This window comes from Poecilia latipinna, unplaced genomic scaffold (assembly GCF_001443285.1).
Source record: "Poecilia latipinna isolate Pla-1442-1.1 unplaced genomic scaffold, P_latipinna-1.0 Scaffold341, whole genome shotgun sequence".
NCBI classification, from domain to species: Eukaryota; Metazoa; Chordata; class Actinopteri; order Cyprinodontiformes; family Poeciliidae; genus Poecilia; species Poecilia latipinna.
This window is the reverse complement of record NW_015112957.1, coordinates 158,424-171,803: the sequence shown is the minus strand read 5'-3', so window position 1 is coordinate 171,803 and position 13,380 is coordinate 158,424. Positions and strand designations below refer to the sequence as shown.

Genomic DNA, 13,380 nt, shown 5'->3' with positions numbered 1-13,380 from the left:
CGTCTCATTTGCTCCCCCTACAGGTTTGCCGTAGAATTTAGGTCAAGAGACAGCGACGGTCAAGGAAGAAGATTGATTCTTATGTCTCGTGAACCCTTTCTGTACTGATCTGGTATATTGTTTGGCCCACTGACCTACAGAAAGTCCCAGTGAAAGTGATACAAGTTATTGATTAATCTAAAGTTGATCAACTCTATTGATCGACTAACCATCAATTGATAAAAACCAATGAGTTGGAAGATGGTGGTCAAAAGGTGCGTGCACATTTCAACTACATGCTACAATCACAGTGCCATCAAATGCCCTAGCATGATGACTGCAGCGGATCTAAATCTGTCAAAATGTGGAACTTTTTCTCCACCAACACTGGAAAATGTGTAAATGTAATTTGAAACTACTACAACTAATCTTGTAGTGGGAATTCACATTCTGTTGTGTTTTTTATTAGAATTGTATATTTGATGAAACACTAGAAACCATTTCAGCTATTTGCTGCATAAAAAATGAATCAAGTCCAACTGCCACGTATGGATTACCACGTCCTGGATAACCAAGACCTTACACCAAACGTTATGTTGATAGAATCCTTGATTACAACTAAGATGACTGCTGAAAAGAAACAAGCTATTTTTACTGACATTCTCTGTTGCCCTCTGACCAAGGTTTTCATATAATCATAAAGACCTTAAAAAAGTGTGTTTTGTGTTCGATCCTCCCCTAAACACACATTCACCCCACAGCTATAAGGGGTGAATGTGAACCAGTTACTTCACAGATGTGCTCTGTGAAGTAACTGGTTCTCATCTTACACCAAGGTCTGGTTAGAGCTTGGGCACAATTTACAAATGACCTTTGACCTCTCAGCACATCTGCATTTCAAAATAATGCCTGTGTTTCTGAGTGCTTCAGAATCCAAAGCCATTTTTACGTCTGACTGCGTACCTTGTACGCAACCTAAAAATAGCAACAGTAACCCGACAGAATTATTCAGCCGAAGCCACATGAACGTAACTACAAAACGCATATTCCTTCGTTTTTGTGACAAGCATGAATTAAAAATCACAAAGAGACACGTGCGTACCGACGGATGAGAGACTTGCAGAACAAGCGTGATTTCACCCAGCTGTATGCTCTTTGTGAGCCCCGTGGTGGGGAAGACTCTAACAAACCTTCAAGTACACACACCAGGGTTTGGTAGGCGAGTGTGTCGCTTTCCACATGTCACGTTTTCCTTCGCTTAAGGAGCTCCGTCAAAAGGAGGTCGCAAACGCACACCGAGAGAGAGAGAGTGAGAGTTGTGGAGGGAATTGCTGCTGCCATCGACAAAGAATACAGTCATTGAATAAAACACTGCCTACACTTTCATCAAGTTTTAAAGTCATAAAACAGTTTTTTTTTTTAACCTGGTGTACTCTAACTTGATGCGTGTATAATATATTTCTTTCACCTGGGAGAACGTCTGAAAAGTGCAGCGCTGCCTCAGGAGACAGAAACAGTTTGCAGTCTCAGGAAACTCAGCTAACTGAAAATAAATTCAAAGAAAAGCAGGACAGACAGTGTGGATGATTTTAACCTTCCTCTTCCGACACAAACACATACACACACACACACACACGGGAGTCTGGCAAAGGCTCGAACACGCACAGAGGCAGCGCCTTGGAGGTAATCTGTCTACAGCTGACAGGCTACGCTGCTGGGAAAGGCGTCCGACGCCGCGTCGTTAATGGCTTTCAACCCGACGCAGCGCAGACGCCGTAATGGCACCGCGAGTCCCCTCAGAAGGGAAGCCACTCTCGTGTCAGCTCCAATAAAATACAAACTGGGCACACGTTTACATATTTACACGCATTCATGTGTGATATATGTACTGCTTACCAGGAGACAGGGGTCAGAAAAACTTGTAAGAGAAAGTTAATGGCAACAATGACCTGATCTAGGAAAGAGACACAGCTGGGTACAAACAGACTGGAGAGGGGAGCACGTAAAGTTAACGGCAGCAGAATGTTTATCAATGACTTCGTATTGGAACGAGAGAGAGAGTTGTTTTAATTATCCAATGTCTGTACAGTGTGTGTCCTGATTTTTTTGGTTATTTTCCATAAGACAGTTGAAAAAGTATAAAATCTATAAAATTCACGAACAGATGAGAGGTTAAAGGAGCAGTACTATGTGTTTTCTAGGTACAGAGAGCCACTTCATAGCATAATCATGTTACCTTCAGTTTATATAAAAATGCTGTATGTATCAAATATGACTTAAAGGAAATCTGACTTCATAAATTAATGCATTAAAATTGGGTCTCTGTCTCTTTAAAAACTCCTGCTCTTTCTGAAACTCCGCCTTCAGGAAGTCATCATAACATGGCTCCTCTATTAACCCTTTACTCACGTTTTTACCAGCATTGGTCTGAGAAGTGGCTCCTAATGAGCTCAACAGATTCACAATTCACAGAACTGAATTCAAACGTCCCGCTTCACCACACATCTAAAGTGTGACAAAAAAAAAAAACAATAGCAGGTTATTTATGACAAAAATCTGTAATTTATGACAAACTGGAATGTCATCAATGACTTTATAAAAGAAAGATGGCTAATCACAGAAGAAGTAAGCCTGGAGTACGTCTGATGGGAAGCACAAAAACAAAAGCAGCACTTGAAGATGATAGGATATCTTTGTCGATAACTTGATCCTGGAAAAAGACAACAAATATAGAAGCACCAAATCAAGTGTACCTTAAACAAACAACAGAGAAAACAATACATTTGAATGCGGAAGATGACTAGATCCAAACCAGAAGCTTGGACCCGACTGATCAAAGGTAAACAATAGTGTGTTTACAAGGTGCCAGCCTCTCCGGCCTGCTAGCATCCGAAGACAGGCTGGAGTGCACATCAAGGTTATGGCCATTTATATTCATATCTGAGCTTTCACCTACTGGCCCGTAACATTCAAAAGATACGTTCTTATTTGAAAGGCTGCAAAATCACGTCAAGAATGCGGGGAGAGTCACAAATTAAGAGGGAAAAAATAAGGAGGTTAGTGAGAGACGACAGGAGCAGAGTCAGGAAGTTGATTTCAGACTCCCGCTGTACTTTGCGGCGCTGTTCCAATCTGTCAGAAGCAGATGGACTGAGAGACGGACTGGAGACGAGTTTGACAGCTCTGGTGATCAAAGCAGCTCGAGAGGCAGGGCATCAGTGTAGTAGGGGCTTTTTATGGCAGAGAGGTTCGCCATGAGTGACTGGCGGTTGCTAGTGTTCTTACGGCGGACGGAGGAGTTCAATAATCCTCCCATCTTTTATCCTTCATCAAGTCACCTATCAGTCCATCCATCTTCTGCTGGCAGCCTCTTTTCTTGAAGTGTAGCAAATGAGTGAAAGTGGCAGGGATATTACAGTAAAGTCTTCCAGATCCTCTGAGCTTGAAACGATCAATATGGCATAGGGTAACAGTGGGGAAGCAACAGATTCATGATGGACGAATAAATTAGTGAGTTTCTGACAAAAACAATCCGTCAAATTGTCTGTTGTTCCAATAATACAGACATCTGTTCATACCGCTGCTTTTCATCAGGGTTGTTTCAGCCAAACCGTTGCGATGCGCAGACATCTGCAGTGCCTGTGCAATTCAAACCTTGAATTTATCAGTGTTCGGCACTCTCCATCCCTCAGACTGGGCGAAAGCACAAAGGTCCACTGCAGCAGGAGTTCTAATCATCCGCCTGTCCATCAATCCTTTCTATATTTCACCCCTGAAGCTACGAACCCCTACATAAAACTGATGCAGGCAGAGTTTCAAGCACTCCTCATGAAACGTTAAAAACACATCGAGGTAAAAGATAAGCCCCGACCAACGATGCTGGCTTATCTTCAACAATATTTGCACCAAGCATTGCTACACGGTTAATGCGAGTTTCACCAAGTCAACTTTAAGCGTTTTTAAGACCATAATGAATAAAATTCAAGACCTGTAGGATGACAGAAGTGTACAAAGGGTTGGCAACAGAAGCGAACCAGTGGCTAACATGAGCGTCATCCAGCAAACTGCTGATAAATTTACACTTACCCTTCATAGACAAGAAAAAGCTAGATAGATTTTCTCCAGTTTGTTCAACGGGAGCATTAATAAATGTCAGTAAATTTAAAAATATGGTTCAATGCAGTTACTGTGTGTAGTTCAGTGATATTAAAGTAACTGGCATTCTGAAGAAGCCTTTTTAATATAGGAATGTTTTTCTAGAGCAATATTTGTGTTTGTGGTGCTATAAATGCTGTGATATGCAGTTACAGCCATACGATTACCTAAAAAAATAAGAGTTTTAATTATCATAACTTTTATACCACAAAATATTGTGATAAAATTCTGTCCATATCTCTCACCTCTTCCACTTGTCAGATAGTGTAAATCAAACATCTCAGCTATTCGTAAAAAAAAAAAAAAAAAAAAAAAAGGAGCTTTTATAAAGATACATTTGGAAATCCTGAGAGTTTAGATAGGACTGCTCTTCAGTAAAAGGGTAAGTTTGATGTTTTGGTCATCTCTGAACGTCAGCCACCTTTATTAAGGCAGACTTGTTCAATTGCTCGTTAATGCAAATAATGAGCGAGGCCATTACGCACCCTCCTTCAGTCGCAGCAGAACCGCGGCGTCGCTGGGCTCGCTGCAGAAGTAACCTCCGCCCTGGTTGTCCCAGAACAGCGCGTCCTGCCTGGCCTGCAGCTCCTCGGCCCACCGCAGCCACTCCGTCTGGAACGTGGCCTCGTACAGGTCCAGCAGGCCACAAACAACGAAGGCGTAGTCGTCCAGGAAGCCGCAGATAGGCGGGGATCTGGGCAACGCACAGAGGGAAAAGACGAAACGAGGACATTAATCATTAAGTATTTATCGTTGGAGCAATGTGGAAAAGCACTTTGATGAGCTCCACTAGTGAACTAGTTCAGGATCTTGTTTTTGGGGTTGTTGTTTTTTTTTACACTTCACATTTTATACAGTAACTGTCTGTGCAAACCAGAATAGAAATCCAGAAAAAAAAAAACACATTCTGAGGTAGGGCAGAGAAAAAGATACACTTTTATATGTCCACCACAGACATGATTTATAATATATAAAAAGACAGAGCGGCAAATAGTTAGCACACCTCTAAATCAGACGTTATACACACTCATCAAGGGCATGAATACCATTAAAATTTGAGACCTTTAATTATTTATTTAAACCTTTTATTGTCAAGGATGATGTGATTATGCAACTTTTTGGACAAGAATTATATGCACATGACAACATTTATTTTACATACATTTCCCCCCAGTTAATATTTGGTTAAACCTCTCTTAAGAAGTTGGACTTCATCCTCATGGTTGTTTAACGGCTGAATATTTGATGGTATCGCTGGGCGATATTGGTACAGCTCATTTAAATTGGTAGTTTTATTTATACAAAGACCCAGCTTTTAAGTTAAGTCCACAAATTTTCAACAACGTTTTGGAAAGACCAATCCAGCAGCTGACTGTTGGTTTTAGGGATGCACAGTTTACAGTTTTCCGGCCAAGCGGCAATCTTTGAAAAGCCCGATTTGGCGATTCCGATTTTGACCAATAACAATTATTTTATGACTGACACTGTGACATAGTCACTAAGTTGATGACAGTGGGGAGCTTATTGTTTATGGAGTAGGAGTTAATTTCTTGGCCAATGGAAAGCTGGGCTTCACAGTGAACACTGATGGTGTTTTCCTCTAATTTGTGGCAGGTTTAAGTTTTGGTAGTTCCTTGTACAAATCTATCGAGTTAATAGAACTTTCCCATTAATCTTCATGCTTTGATGAATAGGAAATCTGAGCTTAGCAAAATCCATTCAGTCAAGAAACACATTTACAAACCAAACGGTACATCTCTGTTTCAAATTCTTTAGAGTCGTCAATCCCTTCTTCTCCATGTCTAAAACAACTGTGTACGGCTGATACCGATTCTGAAGTACTTTCTTCCTCACTGTCAGTACTGAGTCACCACTTTTTAATAAACTGTTGTTATTCCACTGTCCCCCGTCCTTCCAGTTCTCACAACGCCACCCTCCAGATGAGTGAGTGCACGAGGATGGACTGTGACAGGAGGCCAGATAGTGCTGTGTCAGGTGAGGCTGATGGCGGAGAGGGTGAAAACCTAAAAGCGATTTGGAGGAGATGAAGTGCATTCTTGTGAGAGGTCATAAAAAGCCATGAAGTCACGCTGTAGTGAGACAAGAAATCGGTTGCGGCATCAGTCAAGTTAAAAGGAGTCAGCAAAAATCAGGATGGGTATGACAAGGTTGAAAATGTTCAGGAGGGGGAACTGATATTCACATTTTCAAGCAGTTGTTGCAATATATAAATTAAAATACTTGAAAAAAATGTTTGAATTGGCTTCAGTACTTTCATAAAAAGCATGCAGCTACTAGCAAAAGGTGGAAGCAACACTAGAAGTTGTTCACAAGAAGATGGCTTATAGTACATGCTACAACCACAAGGTGGCAGCTCTGTGCATCAAGCGAGATTCTGTTGAAGTTTAAACAATTGGATCTGATTTTACCCAATCGCTTATGTTTATTCATGATGTAAGTAAGGGGTTATGAAGCTATGAAGCTTACCAGAATTTGCGTGTGTTGTAAACAACTGTACCCCACTGTGAAGAGAGAAGTGTGGAGCTGGACAACACCTTTGCTAGCAATAAAATGTCTCAACCCTCCTGCGGTCTTAAGAGCCAGGGTCCTTTGGACGGCGGGGTTGTACTGACGGTGCATGTGCTTTTACAAGTTTTAGTGTGGTTTATGGAACTGACGGTCTGACTGGACAACCACCGCCTCCTCTCTTCCCCGCTGTCCGACCAGGACATCTGCTGTGCTCTTCCTGAGCGTCGCACTAAGACAGCGGGAGGGTTCAACATTCCTCTTGGTTCAATTTGAATTGGTCAATATTTGGAAGCGTGACCAACATGAGCTGAACGACTTTGTTGACTTCTTCCGCTGTTGCTTCTAATTACAGGCAGGATTCTTTAAACTAGCACCGAAAGTCATCGTTCACAACTTTTATTTCTGTTTGCTGATTTGCCCGGTTGAAATTCTACTGAAGAAATCCATGTCGACGGGAGAAATTGAATTGCGTAGGAAGGCAATTTCCAGGCTAATTGGGAACTAATTCATATTTAGCAAACCAGCTCCATATGACATTACTGGTGACAAAACAGCTGATCTTATTTTTTATTTAATTTTATTTTTTTTCTTTAATTATGTAAAGCACCTTGAAATGCCCTGCTGCTGAAATGTTCTATACAAATAAAATTTGATTGATTGATTACCAAAGTAAAATTACCCTCTACCTTCCTTCTGCTCCTCAAAGACGTAAATGCATTAAATTTTCGGTTGGCAGGAAGGAGCCCCAGAAAACATACAGCACCAACTCCACATCCTATTAACCCAGTTAGTCTCAGCCCCTACCAATCCTTCTGGTAAATGGGCTCGCGGCCCGTACCAGCCCCGGTACGTGTGGAAGCTGAATCAGGTCTGAGAAATGAGCCTCTGTAAACACTTTCGAAGACGACACCATTCTGAACAGGACAGTAATGAATGAGACGGGCGCTGTGGAACAAGGCCAGGGCGTTTAGGCACAAAGTGTGTATTTGTTCACATATGTGTTTCAAATTGATTATATTCCATCGAGCAGGTTGTGGGACTGTTGGCACATTTTTCTGCTGATTCGATAGCATTTCACACTCACTCATTCACAGTAACTGGGCCACAGTTGCTGGCCAACGGAACAAGGCCAACTGAAGCTGTTGTGTTGGATCAACAAGAGAGTCAGTTCTTGACTTTAAGGGTGTGTTCTGAGAATAAAAATATTAACTTGCTAATACACTTACTGAATGATATTAATTTAGTTAGTTAAAATTAAGAGTAAAAAGAAAAATTCTTGTCTCAGCCATGAGAAATTAAAATTTCAATAGGACTTGAAAATGAAATTAAAACAAAGTCAATCATGTTAAAATATGCAGCCTGAAAAATCCAATAACCGAGCTGCTGGATAAAAACACAGGTTGCATGGAACGTTACAGCTGAAAACTTATTTACCCGGATATTATGGTTGCCTGTTTTCATGTAAAAAACCATGAACATTTCATAGCTTTCTACAGTTTTAATATAAAAAACATCTTTTTGATGGAATACTTGAATATTTTTATAAAAAGGTGAAATGTGCTTTTTATTATTTATTATACCATTTTTGAGCTAAAGTACTGTATCTTACATCTGTTGCACCTCCACCTGGTCTCCGCGGTAACAAGATCGGAGCATGTTCTGCTGATTGGGGTCCCACAGATGCTCCTTCAGGAAGTTTCCTGCTTGCACCGCTCTCTCCAGCAGCACCTCGTTCCCCAGCACGGCTCCAACCCGAGCGAAGGCGGACAGCATCAGGCCTGCAAGGGAGGAAGCGGTAATAACGATGCTTGTGGTGGTGATTAGCTCCAAAATAACTCCATCTCATGTTAAAACATCACGTTCCCTTGCCAAGGTGCCAATGTGTAGCCTGTGCCAAAAGTCCCAGCGCAGTTATTTCTGCCCCCAAACCCCTATTTCTCTCTTTGAAGTTTCCCCACGTTCTCTCATCCTTCACTACATCCTTTCCTTCCTCCCTCCGTCCCTCCACACCTCTTTCATGTAGAGTATCAAAGCCAATGGTGCACAGCCCGGTCTTCAAAGTGCAGCGGCGGCGGCGGGCAGGTGATTAATGGAGGAGTTTGTTCATTAGAGAGGAGAAGAAGAGGCTCGGGACTAATTGGAAAGTTCTCGGAATGGCAGGGCCTCATTACCTCGCTAACATACCGTCAGGAGACATCCGGTGAAGGAACCCAACCTGTGGGTGAGTATGACTGTTTGTTTATGCATGTGCTTAGTAATTAACTGCATTTTTATAGATGATGGGCAAAACAATGGAAAGGAGCGTTAAAATTAGCACCATGTCAATGTGGAAAAACAACAGTTTTATTAAATGATTCGCCTTTTCTCCACCTCAAAAAACTTTATCATAGTTTGTCTCATCACAAATGCGAACTTCAGGGTATGTCACTAGATTGTCATCTGATGTGGGTTATGACACAAAATGGAAACCATACAAAACACGGCTTTCCACTATTAATCCTTCACTGAATGGACAAACAAGGATAAACATGATGATGGACTGCAGTGTTTGCAAGTTGATGTCAATGGATGTTTTCCATCCAATCTTTGGGTTGGGTAGGCAAAAACACACCCCAACGTTCATATCCCAAAAGGCTAATAGTTGCAATTGCAGCGAAAGGAGGTCCAACAAAATGTTGAGTCAGTGTTAAGTTTCCACACATTTCAGATTTAAGAACAGTTGGAAAAAAGTAGAAAATATTGCTTCCACTTTACGCTTAGGCACTGCTTTGTGCTGATAACATGAAATCCTAATATAATAGATTATAGGTTTTGGTTGTGATATGACAATCAGTAAAAAAAAAAAAAAAAAAAAGGTATTGAAATCTGAGATCTGCTGTTTTTACTTTTCGCTGCCTTGTCAGACTTGGACTTTACCGTTCCAGGAAGCCAGCATCTTGGTGTCCAGGTGGGGTCGCGGGCGAATCTGCCTCACTTCTGCCATTCTGCCTCTGGCTGAGGTCATGAGTTCATTGAATTTCTCTACCGTGATGCCAAAGTGAGCAGCTGTTAGCTCCGCTGAATAACGGACAATCAGCACATTTTTCCCCTGCAGCTCCCCGTGTGGGTCCTGGCAATAGAGAGCATAACATCTTCACCAACAATGACCCTTAGCGCCCGTGACGGTCGCCATGTCGACGAGCGGAAACTGTCAAAAGCAGATACAGCCTTAATATTAAAGTAATACAGTCAGACCTGCTCAGCTGCAACGTTGCCTTGCTCCTTGACTCCGTAGTGGTGCATAAAGATGTCTGCGAGCGTGGCGGCTCCAACCGCACCCTCTACCACGTCAGGCAGGAGCTCCCGCACTTCTGAGGCCGTCCACACGCAGAAGGCCCCCTCTCGCTTCTCCAGCCCCCCTGGTGTTGGGATGGAGTCAGCATCTTCTGCACTGTAGAAGCCTCCAGACTGGAAAGCAGCGCAAACAGTGCTAATGTATTAACACGATTGGTAAAGATGTGCTAAAAGGATCTAAAATAAATAAATCCATCAAAAAATTATGAGGAATCAACCATGACAGAAATTTTCTGGGGACAAAAATGTTCATATAAAAAACAGTTACAACAAAATACCTGGAAAAAGGTTTCTAGAAACTTCTACTTTGTGACAGTTGGCACATTAAACAGTGGCAACTGTTAAAGTGAAAGCTGGGTCTTTCATCAAAATAATGATCCAAAACATAAAACACATGACAATTAAATATACTGCTCAAAAAATAAAGGGAACATTTCACTTTAATTTTGTGTGTGGCTCCAAATCCAGGCCTCCATTGGTTAATAAATTTGATTTCCATTGATGATTTTTGTGTGATTTTGTTGTCAGCACATTCAACTTTGTACAGAACAAAGTATTCAATGAGAATATTTCATTCATTCAGATCTAGGATGTGCTATTTGAGTGTTCCCTTTATTTTTTTGAGCAGTGTACCACTAATACTGCAACCAGGGATTTTGATCAAAATAATTATTTCCTAGCAGATGTTTTTCCCCACTGAATAAATGTTATAAAATTAAAGACGATATATTTTAAAAATTCAGTCAAATATTGGGAAAAAGCGACAACTGCATTTTAAGATTTAACAATTCTTACAAATTTTTACCAGAGGGGACAATAAATATCACCAGCAACATAAATAAATAATGACACTATAAAGACAATGACAGAATTTTTAAGACATAAATATGCAGATAGAAGTTATTTCTGTAGCTGTACCCGCTTCCCTCCTGGGTCTTATAAAATATTTCCAAAAACATTTTCGCAATAATTGTTTATAATTCTTATTATTTTTGTCAATGCATAGACCAATACTTTTAGGAGTTCCCTCTGCTGTTTAACTTTCTTATTATCACGTCATGCACTTATTCAAAACTTGTGATGTTACAAGTCTTTTGCCGTCATTAATATTTTTTCTTCCAGTGTTAGCCTGAGATTATCCAGCATATTTTATCAAGTAGGTGACTTCTGAATGTAATTGGCAGGACTTGATTTTAATCAGTACATGGGGCCATTTACAAAGCCCCAAACTAATTTTCAAATTTTATTAGTAAAACTTTTTCAAACTAAGAGCCACTTCCTGATGGTCTCTCACATGAAATCCCAGAAGAAAATGCTTTGCAGTTGCATTTGGAAATCTTCCAGGGGTGAGAATACTTTTCCTACATCTTATGTCTGGCTGCCGAAGAAACAATGCTCTTAATCCAAGCCTAAGAAAGCACTAACATTACTGCCATATAAAGATCTACAAAGCCATGTAAGCTCTCTGGTTGTAATGTAATTAAACAGTTAGCAGAACTCAGGGACTCTGCCTCCCTAAAGGAAGAGCACAGCAAGTCACACAAAAAAGTGGAGAGAGTCTACAGATAATTACCCTGGGCATGGTACTTCATTAGAATATAATTACTTCATAAATCTCAGAAAATTCAACAATAACAGTATGGTTTTAATTGTATGCTCTGTTGACTACTGTCCCCTCATTAATCAAAGAGGAGAAAGGTTGACCTGTACAGGAGAGCGAGGCTTTAACAGGATTTGTCAGCAATGTTCCACCCAGGGCCCCAAGGGACGTACGAACATACTAGAAGTACTCAGGAGCAACTAAGGCAGTTTTCACACAGAAGACAGCAGCAGGCGAGCTGTCGATGATTCACCTTGTCACTCAGGTCCCTGGAGACGTACAGCAGTATGTCCTTAGCCACGTCTGCGTAGAACTGCTCACCTGATACCTGGAAAAGAAGGGAAAACACCTGCATGAGGGCTATGATTCAACCGGAGCTTGACCACTAATGGTATCGTCTTGTGATTCATCAACAGGATGTTCCCAGCAGAACCCTACAAAAGCTCAGGCTACTTGTATATCATCATTAAACACAGCATGTATATGTGGCTGTATTTCAGCTCGTGTCTGTTGGTCTCTGTTATTTAGTTTGAGTCTACACACCAAAAAATAAACGGGTCAGTGCAGCAGACTCTGGGGAAGATACCACAAACTCTGAGACTCGGATTCAACTAGTTTTTACCCAATCCTAAACAAAACAAAACCTCATCAATTGTGAAACCCAAGTCTCACACTCGGGAGTTTGTGAGTAACTTCTTTACCGTCCTCAACATTCTGTCTGCTGTAGTTCGCTGACCATTTTTAGGATCCATCTTTTCTCTAGATCTGTAGTGATTGTCACACAAAGACACTGTTGGGAAGAAGTTCCAGCAGAGACTGTTGTTCCTACTGCAACGAAAAAAGTACCTTGGTACAGTGTACTATCAGGTACGGTCTACAACACTGCCATCCTGAACACAAACCGTTTGGGTTTTTACATTCAGGTCAATGTTACAGAGCATCATTTGCAAAATCAAGGAAGTTTCATCTCCCATGTTGCTTCTCTGACAAACACAACTGACACCTTACAGAAAGAGTAGGCAGCTACTTTACTGTGAAACAGAAACACACATACGGGCACTATTCTATAATATATGTTGCGCAAAATATGAGTGTAAGTACATACACACTTACTTTGATTTTATCTCCTCTAATGAAGTTCACATTTAATGTCTATAAAGTGTGAGCATGTGAAACTGAAGTCAAAATCCTTGTTTGTAAGCACAAACTTGGTCAATAAGGCTGATTCTGAAGAGAAACCCAAACCTGAAAAGCAGATATGTAAGCCACGGCCAGCTGAGCCTGGTCATACAGCATCTTCTCAAAGTGAGGAACGTGCCACGAAGAGTCCGTGGAGTAACGATGAAAACCCTGGAAAAACAGCCACAGAATGAGGTCCTTTCCAGGAAAACTGTTAGAAAAGACATACAGCTAACACCAGTGCTGCATGACTAAGAAAATGAGGCTCTAACTGTCTCACTGGGCTTTTAACGACTAATATTTATCTCACCACAAAACACACTGAGGAGAAGGGGAAGGAAAGTTTCTAAAAAATAATACATCTACAGTAAACTCTTGGCTGGAGAACCGCAGCACAGAGTGGCATCTTGGGGTCACTGAATCCCCATAACTTTTAGAAGTTAGGTCTCCCTAAATGTTCTATTGTCAAAGTTGTGAACATGGAGTTTGTTGAACTCGACTGAGACTTTTAACTGGAACTGTGTGCTCTGGTCAGATTGAGAGGGATTTATGGGATTACAGGAGAATGTAGTAAATTGGGGCTGTGCACAGTACTCAAAGGTTGG

General features: G+C 41.2%; 1 protein-coding gene across 2 annotated transcripts in view; it reads right to left on the bottom strand.

The window, feature by feature from the left end:
* The window catches only part of spata20 (spermatogenesis associated 20), a 42,459-nt gene that overhangs the window by 23,463 nt on the left and 5,616 nt on the right, over nucleotides 1–13,380 (bottom strand). For both annotated transcript variants that reach the window (XM_015035636.1, XM_015035637.1), the window contains exons 8-13: nucleotides 12,842–12,946; nucleotides 11,850–11,924; nucleotides 9,898–10,110; nucleotides 9,580–9,772; nucleotides 8,273–8,441; nucleotides 4,620–4,828 (exon numbers count right to left, since the gene is read on the bottom strand). In XM_015035636.1, coding sequence (XP_014891122.1) covers nucleotides 4,620–4,828; nucleotides 8,273–8,441; nucleotides 9,580–9,772; nucleotides 9,898–10,110; nucleotides 11,850–11,924; nucleotides 12,842–12,946 — 964 coding nt within the window. The remainder of the gene's footprint in view (nucleotides 1–4,619; nucleotides 4,829–8,272; nucleotides 8,442–9,579; nucleotides 9,773–9,897; nucleotides 10,111–11,849; nucleotides 11,925–12,841; nucleotides 12,947–13,380) is intronic.